Source organism: Rosa rugosa, chromosome 2 (assembly GCF_958449725.1).
Source record: "Rosa rugosa chromosome 2, drRosRugo1.1, whole genome shotgun sequence".
Taxonomy (NCBI): Eukaryota; Viridiplantae; Streptophyta; class Magnoliopsida; order Rosales; family Rosaceae; genus Rosa; species Rosa rugosa.
In genome coordinates this window covers 25,193,724-25,215,368 of record NC_084821.1, presented here as the reverse complement: position 1 = coordinate 25,215,368, position 21,645 = coordinate 25,193,724, and the positions used below count along the sequence as shown (strand labels likewise).

The window sequence follows — 21,645 nt, the reverse complement described above, 5'->3', positions numbered from 1 at the left end:
TGGCTAAAGTTTATATCCTCTATAGAACTATGAACTCAAATATTTCCTTCTCTAAAATTTTATATATAAGTTATCATATATGGCATGCTGAGAATGATTCATTTTTCGTAACATTCAGAAGGATGCAATTCAAATTGCTTTTGCTGCAGCCAATATGATAAATTCTTATTCTTCTTTTACAAAAACTAAATTGTGTAAAAGTACCACGGTACCAATTCAACTACGATTAAATGACACCCTCCTCCTACTGATTTTGTGAAACTAAATTTTGATGATATTGTCTATCCGAAATTCAGAATAGTCAAGCTGCAGCAGGTTTTATCATTCGTAATGATCAGGTTTTGACAGATTAGGTTATTCAAATGTGTTGTTTGCTGAAGCTATGGCTCTCAGAGCAGGTCTGCAAGCTACTGTACTTCATTGTTTTTCTAAAATAAAAATTGAAGGCGATACCAAGATCGTGATTAACTGTATTAACAACAATATAGCTATTCCTTTGAGAGCCAAACGAGATAATTAATGTATAGGAGAGATGAAAGAACAAGGCGTTTCATATTCTTTCCTTCTAGCAAGCAAGTTAGCAATTTATTGCCAACAGCTATGAATTCCACATTTCTACAACAAATTTGTCATCCCCTGTTCCAAATTAAAACTTGTGGGGCAGGGAATAGCTTTGCCAATTAATTTTGCTAAGAAAAGAGTCACAATCCCCGAAGAACACCTAAGCTGATATTTTCTTCGCAGATCTGGACCTAAGCTGAACTCACAATCCCATTCTTGCCAGTTCCTCCGCAGCTGTTACTGGTTTCTCAATAAATGAATTCTATCTCCACATACTCATAGTCAAAATGTAATCTGTGAGTGTCTACCAGTGATTGCGGATCCAATGATGCATTTAATTTCCTTTTAAGTTACTCTCTACACTAAAAGTCGTCATCCCAACCACCAAAACCGTCACCATCATCACTTTGATCAGACTTCATGGGACTATGTACTTCAGCGACAGCAGGTTCCCTGTGTTGACCTTCGGCAGCAACATCGCTTTCCATATCTTCAATTTTATCCAACTCAGGTTTTGCCACTTCCCCCTATAATCAAATAGTCTTTTTGGTAATTATAACAAAGAACAAAGAAAACCAATAGGAATAGAATGCTGAATGCTCAATATAAATAGTTAGAAGTTATGCTACTAACAAGAGCGTAATTTTGGATCAACTCTGGTTGCATAACCAACACAATACTGGTCAATGTACGATGCTAAAACAGCCATGGGAACAAAATACATGCTCAACGAGTCAATTATCTAAAAGATTTCAGGATTATGAATCCCAAAAGATATATTGAAGTACTAAACAGATGAACTCTGACTTCTTGAAGGTCTTGTATTAAAGACTCTCTACAATTAAATGCACCAGGTACCAACATCCAACCCAACAACAATTCTGATATGAACTCTCAAGTGTGACATATTACCACCCGCTTGTGAATAAAGAAAAGAGGTATGCCTAAAAGTATAAGTTACCAAGTACACTTGTGGAGGTCTGGATACAGACCCTATGAAACATACAAATTATCCTCAAATAAATTGCAACAGCATAGCAGAAGAAAAACAAAGAAAGATAGAAAATGCATACATTGTTATCATGAGTCAGCTCTACCTCCTCCTGGCCTGCCATGTCACTCGTCTCATCTGCATTAGACTCCAGCTTTTCCTGAGCACCTTTTTGCAGCTCATTAATCACCAAGACATATTTGGAATTGTCTGCATGAGAAAATTATTTTATCATACAAAGAATTGGGCAATTCATAAACAGAAATATCATAGAAGGATGATACATCATTCTGTGTCCACTTGACATGCTTTCCTCGGAGGTGAACATATTTGCAATTTTGGTTACGAACAGCAGCAGGTCCTTACGAGAATGACCGAACCAGAACAAAAAAGATAAATAAAAACAACATTAACACTGGATGAAGTTCTGTATGAAGCTCCACGGATGGCATGGTGATGGTGAATACAAGAACAACTGTATTGATCTTTTGGGTGGATAAAACATTATAAATTAGAGTTATTTTACATGGCTTCCACTCATTACGATGGGATTAATTTTACACTTGGAACTAAATCAAATAAGATTAATTAATAAGTAATACTGTTTTCTTATCTCCAATCACACGAGTATCAAATTGGTATGTATGGGAAGTTTGATGTGCAAAATGTGAGCAACCAATGAATCTGGGGTAGGGTTATTCTTCTTTCCCTTCCGAAGAATGGAAAGGAAACCAAGTCATGGCTTGCCTGCACATTGCACCCAACCAATGGAAGAAGCAGCCACCAGATATAACCAAAAGACAAATGACCCAAAAAAATTAGAAGGAACAGAGAAGGTAGAATGACAAATACATGGAGAGAAAAAGAAGGTTGAAAAAACTGACATAGGCAAGGGTAGTACAACTTTCATCTACATTAGAATTATGAGGGACTCTGCTTGCAGTATTAAGATTCTGTAATATTCAGCAGAGAACCTCAGCGAATTGCAGATGGCCTTCTAGTAAACTGGCATAGCCCTCCAAGGTCTCTCAAGTACTTGCTTCAAACCAGGTAGGACTGTAGGATAGGGGGCAGACTGAGCGGAACTAGGGAAGAGGAGGGTCGTCCTCACCCCCATAGAAGAAAAAAAGAATCCAGTATCAAACTTATGATGCTCATTTAAATGTAGAATTTCACATGCTCACTCTTCAAGGTTTTTATGCAAATATGTATCGTTGGTAGGAAGACCATTCATGAGCTATATAAAGATAAACGCTCACATTGGACTAATTTGGACGTGATAAGAAATGGTAACCCAAAAGTAGCCAACTTAACTCTAATTTCTCAAAGATCACTTTCAGTTGTCATATAAGATATTTAGGAAAAAAAACACTTTAGACTAATGCTCTGGTTACGCATAGAACTGATAGAAGCTGGACAAGTTAGTTACCTTATTTATCCTCCTCGATTAATGCCGATCTTATGAGTTCTTTTATATTAAGAAGTGGTAGGAAGAAAGGGAAAGATAAACAGTAAGTAATAAATCCAGGACTTCACCTTTCGATTGACGGCGAAAGGCTTCATTGATACGTAATGGATTGTGACGAACTTCCTTCTTGAACTTAAACTTGATTTGATCACGTGTTCGACCAGGAAAAAGTAGTGCGACCATACTAAAATCGGATCCGAACTGCTCAATACCCTAAATCACATGTAAGATACTTTATAGTTAGTTTGCACTTTTGGTCAGAGAAGAATACCATTCAATAACCTCCATATAGGTACACTACCTCATAGAAAAGTTTCGTGTCTTGTTCATACCATTTTGCAGGGCGTTGTTTTTTCATAAAAGACTGGTAATTGAAGCTACAGGAACTTGTGCTAACCCTATCCCCGTAACGTACTTGGTTTTCATCAGAGCTTCTGTGTTCAAAACCAAAGTTCTCTTGATTATGAGAAGCTTCCATATGAAACTCGTCATTAGCACTGCACAAAAGGAGTTGTAATAGGAAATGAAAATCAATGGACTACATATGACTCCACGAGTAGTGGTAAAACTTAAGTATTTACAGGCAAATAACCCCTTTGTATGAGTTCGCAAAACATGTGGTTGATCACAGATCCGGATATGTTACAACAGCATAGGAGAATATCATAAAGAATAGCAGTTTTTGATCAAATTCAAAGTTCTAGACTTCAATAAACATCATAGATACAAAAATACATATTCCGAGGAAACCATGCATTCATACCTTATGTCCCAAAAAGGAAAATTAATTATATTCAACAACATACGTCATCTGATACAGTTGTAGCCTCACATGGTGGACAACAAAAAGTTACCAATATTTGACAGTATACCAACTTAGAAGACCCAAATCATAATCATACTACTCTAGATCCTTCAGAGCTCTCATTCTGTCCCCATCTATTGTTGCAACTTCCTAATATGAAAAACTATATTTTCCAAAATAGTGATGGTTAATCACATAAAAAGGACGTAACCCTTTAGAATTCTGATATTGCTCTAATTCTAATGATCAGTCAAAGTACCAAAACAGATTAGGGGATGTGAGAACTTTGGTTAAACCAAAAAATGCAATATAACATAAAATCATTTCTTTTGGTCAAGCATTAATATAAAATCTTAATCTTCATGAAATGACTGCTTAGTAAATAATGACAGTTGAGGGGAGAGTATACAAAGAAATATATCCGCCACTTTCAACCATCTAAAACAAATGAACTAACTCCAGGTATACATTAAATCTGCATTTATTCATGCCAGCATAGTACCACCACATAAAGGATCAGAAAATTGATAACCAAAATAGTGATACGAACTAGGAATCATATATCATATATCATCACGATCCCCAGCAAAAATTACGCCATCAATCTTGAAACTATGAAAAAAAAAAAAAAAAATCTCACCAGTTGGTGATTTACCGATTTATATATAACGACTCAAGTACCTTTGATCAGACGCTGGAGTTTTCAACTTGGCTGCCTCTTTAATCTACATGAGTGGACAGACAGTAACCAAGCAAAGAATCAGTATCAGTAATGGAAAATATAAAATAGCTACAAAAATGCTGTGCAGGAAACATCATATTTCCTCATGTAAATGTTTGACCACAAAGACTAGAAAAGTATAACAATCTAGTGGTAATGTACCTCTAAGCGCTCCCTATACTCTCTTAGCCGAATAAGATCCTTCATAGGCACTTTTTGAGGATCAATTTCATCCTCTGGGATCTCAAGCAAAGACTTGTCCACTGCAAAACATAAAAGGAAATCAAGAAGACATACATACAAATTCCACATCTCATCATCGTAGACACCCAGCATTATGTTTACCATGTCTTCTATTTCTACGAGTTGAATGGGAGAACTTCTTTTTGGTCGGTTCTTTGGTTGGTTCATCAGGTGCTTTCTTGGTCCTTTTACGCTTTTGAACTGGTTTTTCATTTTCAGATACAGGTACCTTGGACTTTCTTGGGGCTCTTTTTCTCCGTTCTGTATTATGCTCAATATCTTCATTGCCATCATAATCACTAGAATTTTCAGCATTGAAGCTGTCCTCATTAGTATTGTTCCCTGAATCATCAACTTGTTGATGGGGTAACCGCTTCCTTGACTTCCTGGCTGATGTCCCATCTTTAGCCTCATCGGCTGCTGAACCTTTGCGCTTCTGAGGACGATTTGATACTGTAGAAGCTTTTCCATTTCCACTGTTATGACTCTACGCAATCCAGTAAACAACATAAACCAAAAACAAATTAAGAAGAGCGTTTATTTTTAACTAAAAGAAGAAACACATGGAAAAGTATTATAGTTGAGAACAGTTACCCTCGCACAAATACCCTCTGAATAGGCAGCATCCCCATAAACAGCCTCATCTAACTGAGTAGTTTCTGCAAAGCTTTCTGCATTCACTTGGAAATTAGGGGTTGGATTTGGGGCTATAGAATCACCAAAAGTGGGAGACACGTGATTATGAACATCTCCTGGCAGAAAGGCACAAAATGAGCTCTCATCCATATCACCTGTTTCAAAATGTGCAGGTTGGGAAAGTATGGTGGACTCAACTTCAGGGTGAGGGATGTTTGGATTCTCTTTTCCTTTTTTGACTCTGAGCTTGGGTTGAAATTTTCCAGCATGGCGTCCTAAATCAACCCGAGGCTTGATTCAACATACGTAACACACAAGGTAGTAGTAAGAAAACAAGATGCAAATAATGGTGTACATACCAGTTGAAATGGGAGCCTCAAACACAACATCTAAAGCTTCAAACTCCTGAATGTAATCATAAACAATACTATTAATCAGAGACATTATACAACAAGAATCTTCTATCAAAGCACAAGTCTTTACCTTTGTTTCTAACCGGATTTCACCATGTTCAATGGACATAGCAGCTTCTGTGCAGGACACTGGATCTTGTGTTGCACAATAATCAGAAATAGTTTGAGCTTCTGCAACATCACATGCTAAGAATGCTGAAGACTCAACAGAGCAATGTGTCGGAGCACCACACTTTTCCCCATTGACCTTATCAGGGGATTTTCGGGAAGCAGGCACTGCAGAACAAATAAATGCTTCCTACAATCAACAGACAGTTCTAATGCAATGCTTCCAGTTACAAAAAGTTAACTGGCGTTAGATAACTCACCTGCACCACTGGTAGTTTGGGTAAGAAAATCGTCAAGACATTCCAATCCTGAGAATATGTCTACATTCTGAAATATATAAATTATCACATAAAGTGAAAAGGAAAAAAAAAAATTAATTAAGACTTCATTCTTGAAACCATCTTACCTCGCTGGCTGATTTTCCAAAGACAGAGTGTGAACCTTCACTTCCATTAGAAGCTGCAACCATAACTGATGGTTGCAAAGTATCTGCTGCAGCTGATTCGGAAGGCTTGGTGATTCTGTCACCATCCAAGGACGGGACACTTGACCATAAATGCTCATTGTTTCCTGATGGCTCTAGGCTTCCTAAGATCTCTGAGGTCGCTGAGGATGAACCAACTGGATGTGTTACTTTAACCTCTCCAACATCAACAGATGTAGTGGATGGAACAGTATCTGAGACAGTGCTAGATAATGGGATTGAATCTTCCGTTACAACATTAGGGAAATTAGAGGCAGCTGCAGTAGATGCTATTTTCGTAGACTTGGGCTTCACCTTGGGCCGAAATCTGCCAGCAACACGAACTGCACAGAAAACTGGTAATTAGTCATCCCTCTCCTGAGGCAAACACAGATGGATAAACATGACAAGTTCATCGAGTTGTAGGTGAACGACGTACCAGGTCCGGTAGGCTCAAAATCAAGATCATCCATGTTGAGTGTAGCTCCAACAGTGATTTCTACATGTATTCTAATTTCAAGTGGGACACAAGGGAATTAAAAACGGTATTTCTGTCATCAGCAGTCCCAAACAATGAAGTTAATAGAGAATGTCAAATATTAACAAAAGTTTCTCTGTTTAACAGTCAAATGTACGCAAACTTCTTCTTCAATTCAACGAATGCCACTAAATATTAAACCATGAACGTATGCATATATACATGGGATGTTTTCTTAAACTATTAAGTTCCACTGGCAATGAGGAGAGGAAAAACAAATAGCCTTTAACCAAATTTTGGGATTAACAGAAAGGATGGTAGGAAACATCCAAAGTTCAGGTCATTTCTGAAACTCTAGTTCATCATGGGCACTGACCCAACTTGATTTGTGCAATCAACCAAAGCATCACAAGCCAGCCAATAGGATTAAGAGATCAATGGTAATAAAAATCCAACTTGGGTTTTTCGAGAATCTAATTCTCAGCTCAAAGCAAGCAACTTTACAATTAAAACCATGAAAAGTAAAAATTTTGACAAATTTTGTGGTACAGAGTGAACTTCACAAGGTAAAAAGAGACGACAGCCTAAAAAAAATAAAAAATAAAAAGGGGGGGTTAAAAAGAGACGACGATACCTTGGGGTAGAAAAGAGGGAGGAGAGAGAGAGCCCTATAGTGGAGGAACGTAGTTGTTAACTGGTAATGCTTCGCGAGAATGGAGAATGCAGGCAATTTATATGCGGCGTTGGGTGCGAAAGCACATGTTAATCGGGTTTTGTGATTTTAAATAAAAAAAAATAAAAAATAAGAACGGAAAAACCGTAGTTATATAGGAAACTTTTTCATATTTTGTCGGAGTAATTTTTTATATTATTTACTATTTATTGTTCAAAAAATTATTTTACTATTTTATTTTGATTATTAAATTTTTATTTGTAAGGGCATTATTGGTGTTTTAAAATTTTAGTTTTGTTAAGGAGAATTGGCTTGATACATAAGATATATTTATTTTCTTTGCCAACATGTTTTTTTTTTTTTTTTTTTCAGTTGAATGAGGTTAGACTTTATTGATTATCAAAAGAAATTCTAAGGTACAAACTTTTCAGCATCTATTAGGGATGACAAAGGGGAGGGAATACCATCCTCATACCCGACTTCATTTCCCATTCCCGTATCCACCCCTATCCCCATAATAAGATATTGGGGATTCTCTGTCCCTATTGGGGATTTAGGTCCCCATACCCGCCTCAATCCCCGTTAATAATATTACTAATTTATTATATAAAATTCACACAAATAATTATGGTATGTAAAAGTATAAAGTTCAAATCAAACATGTTCATAAAATATTTTTGTTAAAAGAATCTTTCTTTTTTGAACAAACTTATTAAAAGACGCTAAAATATTTACGATAAGAAGAAGTTTACATAAATATTTATTTATAAATTATATAAAAATATATATATAATAAATATTGATAATTCTAGATTGGGTGGTATGGGGATGGAGATCAAAATACCATCCCCATCCTATACCCAATTTAAGAATTCGAATATTGGGGATCCCCATCCCCGTTATCCGATTTTTTCCTAATTTATCCCTGTTAAGGTCGAATACTCGATGGGGATTTTTGTCATCCCTAGCATCTAATATATCTTGTATAAAAGAAGGGGTACTGGACCAAAAGAAATTATGCTCATTAGCAAAAGCATATGCTGCCAATAGGTGAGCTGCCGTATTGGCCTCCCTCCTAGCATGAACCAAATGAGAATTTGGAAGAAGTTCCAAATCCTCATTAATATCATCATATAGTCTGCCCAGAACTGAAGTATTCTGCATCCTACCATGACCAAGCTACTGCTTCAAAACCAAACAATCTGTTTGTAAGATAACTGGGTGTAGAGAATTAGCAAGAACATAATTAACCGCTGCCTTGCATGCCTCCAGCTCTACTTGTTCTGCTGAATGAACATTAATAATATACCTCCCTACTGCCCCTAAGAACAGTCCAGCAACATCCCTGATCAAATAACCCACCGCTGCCTTACCATTGCCAGCATTGTGTGCACCATCATAGTTCACTTTCAACCACCCTTGAGGAGGGGCTTTCCATTTGAACACCCTTTTAGTATTCTGCATTCCATGAAGCTTAGAGTTGTAAAAAATAAAATTGCTCAATCTTGTGGAAGACATAAGAGCAACATCACATGCAGATGTAATTTTATTGTCCCATACCCTAGCATTTTGTTCCTTCCAAATACCCCAAATGAGACTTCTGATACGCTAAAAGTAAGCGCGCAATTCAACCCTGCATGTAGTTGTTAGTATAGAATAAGTAAGGATCGTTCTAACCGGGGATTGAGGGTACACCTGTAATTGCAAAAACAATTAATTAATTAGTAAAAGTAAAAAGTATTATTTACAAAAAGAATATATACAAATAACGAAATAAAAGGGGGGTTTAAGAATTATAAAATCAAAAGTTAAATCAAATAAAGAAAACGTAAAAACATATATACAAGGGTGGAACGCAAGGAACAAAGATCAAAACCAATTCCATGTAATCAAATTCGATTCAAACCCTATAATTGTTCATCTAAGTCATGAGAAAGGAGTTGATCATGTGAAACATTCGAAAGCAAATGAATTCCCATTTTTTACTTTTCAATGCTAATTAATCTAAGCGAAAGCACCTAGATTAATCCTATCAAACATGCAATCAAACCCTAGAAAGCTAGTCAATCATGTCATGTTTAATGCATTACACATACAGAAAGGCTATCAACTCAAGTGTACAACTTAGTATGGAAAAGTCCACCTAATTGCAATCCTCGTTAATTAAATTCGATCTTTGCTCAAAACCTTTACTACTTTGATTCAAGTTTACACAAAACGAAAAGTCGATTTCATGTTCTTAAACCTAGCACCAATTATATCGAAACCCTAAGTGTTTGCAACCACATAAGATTAAAATACAAAAGTTATCTATAAAGCAAATTTAATTAAACAAACTCACATAAGCAACTTCGAATCACAATTATAGAATTAAAAAACTTTATTTAAACATAGAAATTGGGCTTAAACTTCGCCCTAAACGTTAGGTTAACTAGAAACAAGTTCATACGAAATCAAACAAGGAAACCAAAAAGGTTACAAGGAAAAGGAACGAATTACACCGTGAGTGGAGATGGAGATGGAGAGCTAGATGGTTGGATCTTGAATCTTGGAAGCAAGCCTTCAAGGTGGATGATGGAGGATGTGATCTTCACGGCTCCTTCTTCTTCTTCCTCTCCTTGCTTGAAAACGCAGAACTTTGCAACTAGAGAATGGAGAGAGAGAGAGAGCTTATGACGTTATGGAGGATTTTCTGAATGAAAGGTGTGTCTTAAACGTCTAGCATAGGGGGGTTTATATAGGGGAACGGCCAAGCTTTGCCACACAGCTTCGACCAATCACGTAGCGCCACGTCAGCTCTGTGTGTCATCCAACGTACCAATCAAAAAGCTCCAAAATCAATCCCTAATATATTGTTGCTGATTTTCCCAAGATTATTTCTGATTTTTCTCTTAATTTTCGGCCAAATATCTAGGCATGAACCTAGACAATGTATCCGGACTCATTTTGGACCTTTTCTCCCTTAAATCTCTCCATGGCTTTATCCTTAACATCCTCCCCTTGATTTTCTCCTGATTTTCACATTAAAATTGCAGATTTTATTCTCTAATTTCAGCCAACATATCTTGAGGGAATTAAGGAACGAATCTGGACTTGTTTTGAGCCTTTTCTTGTTGCACAATCCCTTGAAATTCTCCCTTGATTTTCTCAACGTAATCTCCTTGATTTCCCATGCAAAAATCAGATTTAATCTCCCATAATATCTCCCACGTCATCTTCAAGCCATGTGGTCTCCTAATGCCTTCAGGTTTCCTAGCATAATCAGGATTCCTGCGTTGACTGGGATTCCTAGTCGGACCAGGAAAACTCCATTTCTTCATTTCAGCTTTATTTCCTTGTCATTTATTCCAATGTACCTAGAAAATAGAAACTTTTATTAAAATTACTAAAAATAGAAACTTTCTAAAGATGGAAACTTTCCTAATCAAGAAGGATTTATTTAAGGAAATAACTAAGTAAATATGAGGAAATAACAGTTAAAACGTCGCATTAAAATGCTCCTATCAACTTCTGAGCAAAAACTAAGCCAATTAAGGGCATCCAATTGATCAGATTCTATTCCAAAGCAACTCAAGTTCAAGCTATGATCAGTTGCCATCACTTCCCTAGTGAAAGAATAATTCCGAAAAAGATTTAAAATAGATTCATCTTCAATATTGCAAAGCACACATACCTGAGACTCCAGCACAACACGTCTAGCAGCCAATCTATCCCTTGTAGGCAGAATATTGTGTTCTATCTTCCAGGCGGTAACCTTTGCAGTGTTGAGCATTTTGGTTTGCCAAATTTTCTTCCACACTCGTTGATTAGAAACCACAGAGGGAGATAAAGTAGAAGCAGTTTTAGAGAACGCAAATCTATAAGCAGACTTCATTGTAAACATACCCATTTTCTACAAATGTCAAGACAACCTATCAATAGGTCCCCTTGTACTTAAGGGAATGGCCAAAACAGCCTCTGCCTCATCATTCACAAAGCATCCACGCACCTTATGCACATTCCAAATATTAGGAGGGTCAATAAGTTCACTTACCAATTCCACTTCAACACTTGCATCATTCATGTGATGCGGCTTATAGGACGAAATGGAGGGAATCCAAGAATCATTCCAGACCGATACACTAGCTCTATCACTGATCTGCCATAAGGAGCCAACTTGAATGTAGCAAAAATGCTAGGCTAGGAATAGGAAGGAGTTGCATGTTCAGATGCATTCCAAAAGTTACCATCCGAAAAATAACGAACCTTATACAACTATGCAATCAAGGTCCCTGGACTGAAGCTACATGCCAAGCCTGTTTAGACAACATTGACACATTGAATTCAGACAAACTTCTGAACCCCAAACCACCCACTTCTTTAGCATGACACATATCATCCTATTTCTTCCAATGAATTTTCTTTTTATGGGAACTGCTTCCCCACCAAAATCTTGCATACATTTGCTCAAGATCCTCACATAAATTCTTTGTAAGCTAAAGACACTCATTGCATAGTTAGGAAGAGCTTGTGCTACAACACGAATCAAGATATCTTTACCTGCTCCACTAAGTAATTTTTCTTGCCAGTGCTTGAGTTTATCAGCTAGTCTCTCTTTAATATACTCAAACGTTGCAGTTTTCTTGCGCCCTACAAAAGTTGGGAGCCCCAGATATCTTTCATGGGAGTCAACTACCTTAACCCCGAGCAGGATAGCCACTGCCACTTGATCTGCCTTACTCACATTCTTGCTAAAACAAATTGAACTGTTATAGAAGTTGACAGTACTTGACCCGAAGCCCTTCCATACATATCGATGACCTCATGAATTTGAAAACAAGCCTCTAGAGTAGCTTGAGCATAGAGTATACTATCATCGGCAAATAAAAGATGATAACCCTAGGTGCATTCCGGTAGATGGAAATTCCAGGAAGTAACCCTAGCCTCTATTTTTGTTGAAGAAGAGCTGAGAAACCTTCTGCCCCAATCAAAAATGGATAAGGTGAGAGGGGATCACCCTGTCGCAAGCCTCTGGTAGGAATAACATAACCCCTTGGCTTCCCTCGAACCAAAAAAGAATACCTGACAAAACATACACATTGCATGACAATATCAATCCATGCTTGAGCAAATCCAAACGGTATCATCACCTTGTGTAAAAACTCTCATTCCATCTGATCATAGGCTTTACTAAGATCTAGTTTTAAAGCCATATAATCATCATGTCCTTCCCTTTTGTTATGAACAAAGTGAGCAACTTCATTTGCCACTAATATGTTATCAAATGATGAGCCTCCTTAGTACAAACGCACTTTGGAAGGGTGAAATAATCTCAGCCCGTTCCTTAGGGAAATTAGGACTGAGACCGTCCTATGCAAATATCATGAAAATACTCATTCTGTTCTTACAGAGAATCCGTGGGGATTCTGTGGACTGATTCAACCAACTTGCGGACCTTTAAATATTTCATGATGTTGGTTGACACACAAACACGCTGGTCACGTGGTGTGCCATTATCCACCTCTAAATGCTGCTTATACTACACTCCTAGCACATATCATATGACAGCGGGCTCACTCCCCGGATCATCCTATTCAGTCAATTGGACTTGACAATGCTAGAGAGTTTACATCGAAGACTTTCGATGGTTATTGCAATGAGACTGATGTTGGACATCATATTCTCATGTACACACTCAAATGGTCTCGCTGAAACGACTACGATGGTAGCCCGAAAATTGGTAATGCACCCCAATCTCCTTATAGCCGCTTAGGGTGATGCAATAGCGCATGTAGCTATGCTAATTCATCTAAGACCCACCACCACTCAATCTACCTCTGCGTTACAGCTAGTGACTAGGTACAAGTATCTAGTACTTGCGCATATTTGAGTATGTCATTTATGTGCCAATTGCGCTGCCACAATGCACTATAATGGTCCTTACAGACGAATCGGCAACTAAGTTGGATTTGAGACTCCAACAATTGTCCGCCACTTAATGCCCTTGCTAAGCGATCTTCTTACCTCTAGATTTGCGAATTGTCACTTTGATGAGACAGTCTTCCCGTCATTAGGGGGAGATAAGAACACGGATGTTCAGCAAGAATGACAGGATTTGTTGTGGTCTGTCCCCACTATGTCTCATCTCGATCCCCGCTAAAGTGACGAGATCACACATATCTGCTGCAAACATGCCTGCAAAGATGGACGTCCCTACGAGAAGACTTAGCGCCACCCGACACGGAGGTAGGCATAGAGAGTGGCACTCTGGCGTTACACGCTATAGCCCCAGCTAGGATGCGTGCAAGGATGGACGTCCTTACGAAAGGACTTAGCGCCACCCTACATAGAGAGTGGCACTCTGGCGTTACAAGCTATGGCCCCAGCTAGGATGTTTGGGAGGCCCGTGAGTTTGAAGGATACTTTGGCACAACCCAATCCTTGGATCATCGACACTCAAAATCCGTCTCATGAGAATTTTTCGGATTATGGTTATCATTGGGGGATGCCTCAACGTCAGAACCTATTCCTAAGAATATAGAGCTCTATGAAAATTATACTAGTGTACATGAGACATGGGATAGAAACTCCATCATAATTGATGATGTAGTCGCGCATTTCGTTACGCATGAGTTTATTGAGTCCGATGATATCGAACCATGCTCCGTTGATGAATAAATGCCAACGTAGAAAAATTTGGCCTAAATGGAAAGATGTGATCTAGGTTAAGTTGGATTCTCTAACGAAGAGGAAGGTTTTCGAGTCAGTGATGTCAACATCTCCTAACATAAATTAAACCTATTGACTAATGGGTCTTCGTTAGAAAGCATGTTGAGAAAAAGATATGGTAATCTCGCCTTATGGTCCAAGGCTTCTCACAAAACGCCCTGGAATCGACTACGATGAGATATATTCTCTCGTAATGGATGTCATTACACTCCACTACCTTGTCAGTTTGGTAGTTTTCAAATAACTGAACATGCAACTTACAAATGTGGTCACTACGTATCTCTATGGGGATCTAGATACGGAATATACATGAAAGTTCATGGCGAACTTCATTTACCCAAGTCAAGTGGCTCTAGACCACGGAGCGCGTTTTACAAAGAGGTTGAAACGCTCACTAAAGTGACTACTTGATTGGGAAGGGATATGCCCACGCGTTTCCATAACAAGTTCTGGATTCTTGATTGGGAAGGTTTTTCGAGCCACTGATGTCAACACCTCCTACATAAAACATGTTGAATAATGGGTCTTCGTTAGAAAGCGTAATGAGAAAATGAGATTATAATCTCGCCTTATGGCGCAAGGCTTCTCACAAAACACCCTGGAATCAACTACGATGAGACATATTCTCTTGCACTCCACCACCTTTTCAGTTTGGTAATTTCTGAATAACTGAACATGCAGCTTACGAATGTGGTCACTATGTATCTCTATGGGGATCTAGATACGGAATATACATGAAGGTTCATGCTGAACTTCATTTACCCAAGTGAAGTGATTCTAGACCACGGAGCGCGTTTGCAATGAGGTTGAAACGCTCACTAAAGTGACTACTTGATTGGGAAGGGATATGTGAATGCCCTCGCGTTTCTAAGACAAGTTCTGGATTCTATCACGGTTCATGTTGGACATGATCTTTATTGGAAGCCCTTAAGGAGTTAAGGGAAACTGCTGAACACTTGAAATCCGAGTTTGAGATGAAAGGTCTTGGGATAACATGATTATGTCTCGGTTTGGAACTTGAGCATCGTATTGATAAATGTTTAGGCATTTTGACAAGGTCAAGCCTTCAAGAACCCCCATGATCGTCCATAGTCTTAATCCTAAAAAGGATCATCTTCTTCCTAAGGATGATGACTAAGATGTGCTAGAGGTGAATGTGCCATACTTTAGTACAATAGGCGCATTATTGTACTTAGCTCAATGCACAAAACCAGACATCTCATTTGTAGTGAACTTGTTAGCTAGACATAGCTATGCGCCAACATGACGCCATTGGACTGGTAATATAAGCTTGTTCTATCCCTACAAAAAGATGATGGATTCAGACCCATCACACACCAGGGACGCCGCCAACACTAGCCTCCGTCCTCTATCCCCATCCCAAAACAACATTGGCATTTTGAAAGGTTTTGTTGTTGCTGGGTATCTCTCTGACCCACACAAAGGTCATTTCCAAACTGGTTAAGTGTTCACCATAGGTTAGACCACGATATCTTGGAGGTCTACAAAACAGACTCTAGTCGCTATAACTTGGAACCATGCAAAGATTATTGCTCTTCACAAAGCAGTTCATGAATGTATATGGATTGGATCCATAATTACGCATGTTCGAAGCAATTGTGGTTTGAAGTCTACCACAAATGAGCCTACGAGCATTTATGAGGATAATGCTACTTGTATTGAATAAATAAAGCAAGGCTACATCAAAAGCAACAACACTAAGCATCATCAGCAATAATAAACTCTCCTCAAGATCAAAGTGAACTAGGTTCGATCTGAGGACAGTGTGGTAGACTTGTTCACTAAGTCATTGCCTAATTCCACTTTCGAGAAATATGTTGGTAGCATTGTTATGGAAGTTATCCAAACTCCCCATGACCGTAGTCATCAGGGGGAGATGTTTACATGTATGGTCTCGAAACGTGAAGGGTGTGTTGTACTCTTTTTCTCCTTCGACCGAGGCTATTTTTGTCCCACTGGGTTTTTGTTACTCGACAAGTTTTTTGACGAGGCAACGAGAGGAGCACCACGTTTGGGAGACACAAGGGGGAGTGTTCAAGTATATCCAGAATATGTGTCTGGCCCAAACTCTAGGTTACTTGTCGAAGTTGTAATATGGTTAATTTTAGAGATATCTTCATAGATATCCATTCATTATATGATTATGTTTCCATGTACAACTCTGATTCTATACTTGTAATCCTCTATATAAAGAGGCCCCTATTATCAATGAAAGACACATCAAATTCTCTCCCAAATATCGATTTCCTAAAACACTCTCAAGTTTTCATCACAACCAAAGTGTTAGAGTTCTAACCTAAGAGAAATGGAAAACTAGGAAAATAGAAAAGTGAAAAGAAATTGGATTCAATTCTCAGATAAATTTTACAATGCAGGTGAAATCTAGATATATGGTCAGGATGAGCAACATCGTTTTGACATACACTTGGGTAGAGATAGTAAGCCAAATACAAAGTTGGATGTTCTAACACAAAGATACTCCATATGAAATTTTAACCTTGTACTAAACCTGCAGCAATCCCTGATACACTATTCAAAACTTTCCCTGCAATTCAAAACCTTGTGAAGCTACGGTTATGTCTTGGACCGTGCCTTGTGAAGCTTTTGTGAGTGCTTGGGTAAGGGCCTCATTCTGTTGGTGTCGCCGGTGCAGCGCCCAAGCGAGTGTTGTGTTCTTGTCCTCCAGCTCTTGTAGTCTCTGTTGTGAGAGGAGGTTGGTCTCTTAATCTATCTTCTGCTGTTCCCGGTCGACCAGACTTTGCTCACGAAAGGATGTGATCTCCGCTCACATGGCCTCCAACTCCAAAACCGGGGCCAGAGGCCGGATCTAGGACGACCGGTGAGCTGCCTGTTCCCACCGAGTCCAAGGCTCCCAGGGTGAGTTTCAATTCCAGCGTTAGATGACTCAAGCGCGGAAGTGTCGGGGCTAAATACCAGTGCCCGGGCGACACTTCTGCCTGCACCTGTTGCCTTGTCCTGCTCAACCATGATCAAGGGCGAGTACCATTATACAAGCCCCTACCTGGTGTGCCAATGTTTCTGGTGGATTTCTCCAGGTACCTCATATAGAATGTTATACCATCGACGGGTATCGAGATAACTCCAAGACCCGGTCAATCAAAACACACAACTTCAGGGGTATAAACTGTACCAGACAGTTTATGCCTCTCTGATGCTTGAGTGAGATTCCATATGTATTTTGACAGAGTAATAGTGAGGGGAAGAAGTTATTACCCTTCTAAAGGTGGTTGAGTTTGGCTTATATACTCTAGCATGGGAAAGAGGTTTCCCATCTCCTCGATGTAGGACGCAGGTCCGCAAGCTGCAAGCTAATACAGGCTTCTGGTGTGTACCTCGACTAGGTGCACTGGGCAGAATAGAGACCCGTCTTGTCCCAGGTGCCGATCTTTGTGAATACCGTCTTGCTGGGTGTTAGGCCCGACCCGTGGTCTGGCATGTAGGTGGTCCTACTGGGCTTTAGTGTTAGTACCAAACTTTGTGACAGTCAAGTATTTGTTGGTATGTACACTCCTCAGGGACAATTTGTACGTGAGAAGTTGCAGATCGATCAAATACCTCTACTGTTGCAATGCAGATGCTTTGATGTTTCATGCATTACTATATTTTTTCTTTAGCTTTGGTGCAATTCAACTATTGAAAGAATACATTCAAATCAACTGTCATCATGTTCCTCACTTCCATTGGATGAACATGATGAAAATACAAAACGGAATCTCACCGCCCTTTTATTAAGAAATGGGAAGGTATTCGTTGCCCTACCAAATAGAATCCCCTTTTTAAAAGGTACCATTGTTGGATTCATTTGCAACTAGGAAATGGAGATGAAAATCGCATATCTTACAGAATATGCCACTTAAACATGAAGATGGGCTGCCCTCTTTATGACGACATTGCCAACTGTTGTATCTTCTGATTTACTACTAAAACTTATCTATAAGCTACAGTAATTATACAAAAATGCAGATCAAATTTCATGTACTTGATGTTGAGTCCAATTTGGTTTCTACGTCGCTGCTGTAGCTAAAGTACGGGAAGCTCCGGAACCAGTGTGCATGGGCAAGGAGTATAGCGACCCTTGGGGATGAGTTTGAACGATGCTCCACCCTTGCCGGCTGGATTAATTAGGTCCAAAACAGTTCGAACCAAACGCAAGTTGTTTGTGCAGGTCCAATACTTTAACAAAAATAGACTCATGAATAAGTTGAGTCGTGGCTAGGGTAAAAAATGCCAAACGGATTGTTAGTTGTAGGCATCCATAGAAATGTCATTGTATACATCAAGTACAATTAAAGCCTGATTGAAACTCTGAGGACCACTCTTTTTAGTCTTGTGAACGTGATCGTCTTTCTAGTCGGTAAATGTCTTGTGATTCTTGTACACAAATTCGTCTAGATGGCTTCCACATATATATGTTAGAAATCCCGGAAAGCATTATGGTTGAATACTACATACAAGTCACTCTCCAACGAATTGCATTTGGCAACAAATTTTAATTTCCTTTTGTTTTGTTCTTAGCTTTTGATCAACTAATTCTTCATAACATCAGATACATCTTTAGAGAAATAAACTTTGTACCAGATGCTTTAACCAAGGGTATTTCTAAATGTACTCAGCAAAAATCTTTTTGCACCCAGCCCTAATAAAATTAACCCAATTATTCCAATATTATCCTTTATTTGAGAAAAAAAAAAAAAAAGGTTTGCTGCACATCCTGCACTTCATCGCTGAATTTCAGAATTGTTCTGTTAAACAAGAAACCAGATGAAGGTTTCTTTATTCAATTTTTAGTTTCTACTCCTATTATTCTATATAAGAGAAGATTTGGTTGGGCATCTTATCTCTGTAATTTATATCTAGCAATGAGTATATCATCAATATTTACATATTCCTCCATTCTTCTTTGGAATGCATAAGCATCTAGTTCTTGGAAATTAATTCTAGTTCTCATATTGGAAGAGAAAACAGATGGCTCGTATTGGGGGAAAGGGAAGTGGGGATGCAGATGGCTGCCAAGTTCTATGGGGAAGACGATGCACGCTGCAAGTTCTTTTTTTTTCTTTCTTTTTTTCCAATTACTATTAGTTGTTTAATGAAAATGGCAAATTTGGAAATTAGATCAATGTTTGCTAGGGCTAGGTGTATAAAGATTTTTGCTAGATATATTTAGAAACACCCTTAACCAATTTAGGTCACAATTATATAAATGGTTCAACATGGATCAATAGGGTCTTTAGTGAGGCTTCGACAGCCTTAATGTTTGATGTTGTAAACTCTGGTTGCTCTAGAGGTTTTCAATTTTAATTTACAGTCTTTTTGTATATAAAAAAAAGAGGTAAACGTACTTTGACAGTTTGACTCTCTTGACTCTATTTTGATACTGATAAATAATAAGTCGGCTTCGGCTATTAAAAATTATGATACTCCGTTACAATCATGTGATTGGTATCTCTGTAAAGTTAAGGATCCAGAAGCGTTGTCGATCCCTGATGGAAAGTTGAGTTGACGATTTGAAATTGAAGAGGAAGAGAAAGGAGTAATTAAATTGGGTGGTGACGTGAGCCGTGAGGGACGAAGTGACGCCTCACAAATTCGATTTGAATTCCAAAGAGCGGATAAGAAGCAATGTTTGACCGCAGCCAGCCGTCGGTTCCACGCCATAACGAATCTGTCTGGTTATGTCGTTATGTAACCCGTTACGTAAGCGCCATTTAGCTTTTAATATATGATATGGTCCGGTCTACTATGCAGTTTATGTGACCGTGATCAAAGAATCTAAGATTACGTGGTAATCAAACAAAAGGGCTAAAATATTATGATTAAGATTTCTAAGGTTTTAGACAGGGCAGGACCCACAATGCTAGAATTCATGATGTTCTGGCAAGATAATATAACAAATATGAGGTCTATCAATTAATGGGGAGAACTGGAGAAGGGGACTTTTCTGAGGCTCCCGGAAGCACATACGATGGCGTTCTTTAAAGTTTTGGTGGCAGCGTTGGTCCTTTCTTCGGATCTTTGTTGGTCCCGTGATAGTTTAGGATGCATTTGCAAAAATATTGGCACTATTTAATGAAAATAGAGGAGATTTTGGACTGATTGTGTTTAAGGAAAACTGAATTAAGAGAGAATTAAGTCGTACTTTCATTGATAATAGGGGTCTCTTTATATAGACAATTTCAAGAGATAAAATCAGAGTTGTACAATGAAAGATAATAGTACAATTAATCAGATATCTATGAATATCTCCGAGAACATCTCTAATTCAAAACCCTATTACAACTAGGTCAAGTATGTGACAATTGTGTATTACATCTTTTGGAAAAATAAAGACTTAAACAGAATTGGCGACCTATTGATCCTAGCTAGATTCGATAGTTCTTAGCAACTATCAATGCATAGACGGGGAATGTAGAGAGAGTCTTCTCAATCAACATCGCATCTGTGATCTCTTTACCATAGAATTCCATTAAGGATTAAATGTGAAGTGCTTCCGAGTTGTAGTCAAGAATTGTCTTGAAATCACAAAAGCGGAGGCTATGCCATCTCGCTTATAGGTCAGGAAGCAGGGAGTCACGAACGTTGCCAAATCTTTCTTCAAGTGAGACTTACAGCCTTCTCGGGTATTCTTCATTCATATACTCGTACTGGAGCGAATCATCCATATGACAAGTCATTAGGATGATGGCTTTCGCCTTATTTTCCTCTAAGGTTGCTTTATTTGCTTCCAAAACTTGAGCTTGCTCAACAGTTAGCACGTCCTGGCTAGGCTCGAGAATCGTATCCAGGATTCCATCGGTCTTGAGATGCTGGCAGACATCACGAACCCAGTTGTGATATCCAGAGATGGTTGTTCCCAATGGAGCGAAGTCCAGTCGGTTCAGCTTACTCATCCTGAAAGAGAACAAGATATTAGGGTTAGTTTGGGAGCTTAAAAGGCTACCACGAAAAACATATAAAATTTCTGAGCGTAGTCGCTCCCAATAAATTATGAATTTCTGAGCATGATCGCTTCCAAGAAATTAGGGATTTCTGAGCGTAGTCGCTTCCAAGAAATCAATTCCAAAAGGTATTGGATTAGATCGAAAAAATGATGTGTTTGTGGTCGATCATAACATCTCAACAAACTCTAAGTTTGGAGGACTCTACAAGCTCCAAGCTTGAAGTGAGCACGAACCCCCACAATTCAGCTTTTGGCTCCCCTATGAAGAAGAAAGGGGGTAGAAGAAGGGAGTTTGCAAGTCCCCTAGAAAAAGAAGAGAAATTGAATAAAAACTAAAAAAAAGGGAACTTTTAGTAAAAAATACCTTGAAATAGGTCACCGGAAAATTTGACCGA

General features: G+C 38.6%; 1 protein-coding gene across 7 annotated transcripts; it reads right to left on the bottom strand.

Annotated features, from left to right (window-relative positions):
* Nucleotides 1–476: 476 nt before the first annotated feature.
* On the bottom strand, nt 477–7,644 carry LOC133734423 (transcription factor TFIIIB component B''-like). 7 transcript variants are annotated; one of them, XM_062162081.1, is made up of 15 exons: nt 7,522–7,642; nt 6,849–6,919; nt 6,353–6,753; nt 6,207–6,273; nt 5,909–6,114; nt 5,785–5,830; nt 5,581–5,700; nt 5,384–5,496; nt 4,892–5,276; nt 4,709–4,809; nt 4,507–4,550; nt 3,322–3,517; nt 3,089–3,233; nt 1,635–1,762; nt 477–1,088 (listed from the first exon to the last, which is right to left on the bottom strand). In XM_062162081.1, exons 2-15 carry the CDS (start codon nt 6,880–6,882, stop codon nt 924–926), a joined length of 2,151 nt encoding a protein of 716 aa, XP_062018065.1. In that variant the 5' UTR covers nt 6,883–6,919; nt 7,522–7,642; the 3' UTR covers nt 477–923. The 7 variants fall into 7 exon arrangements, 5 of the variants coding, with proteins under 5 accessions (XP_062018065.1, XP_062018066.1, XP_062018064.1 ...); XM_062162082.1 differs by having other exon boundaries at nt 5,384–5,460; XM_062162080.1 differs by having other exon boundaries at nt 1,659–1,762; nt 5,384–5,700; nt 7,522–7,643.
* Nucleotides 7,645–21,645: the final 14,001 nt, after the last annotated feature.

Coding starts and splice junctions, on each gene's coding strand:
- LOC133734423 (XM_062162077.1), bottom strand. CDS start 6,882: ATGGATGATCTTGATTTTGAGCCTACCGGACCTG. Junction 6,754..6,848: donor TTTTGAGCCTACCGGACCTG/GTACGTCGTTCA, acceptor TTTTCTGTGCAG/TTCGTGTTGCTGGCAGATTT. Junction 1,089..1,634: donor AGCTGACTCATGATAACAAT/GTATGCATTTTC, acceptor ATTTGATTATAG/GGGGAAGTGGCAAAACCTGA.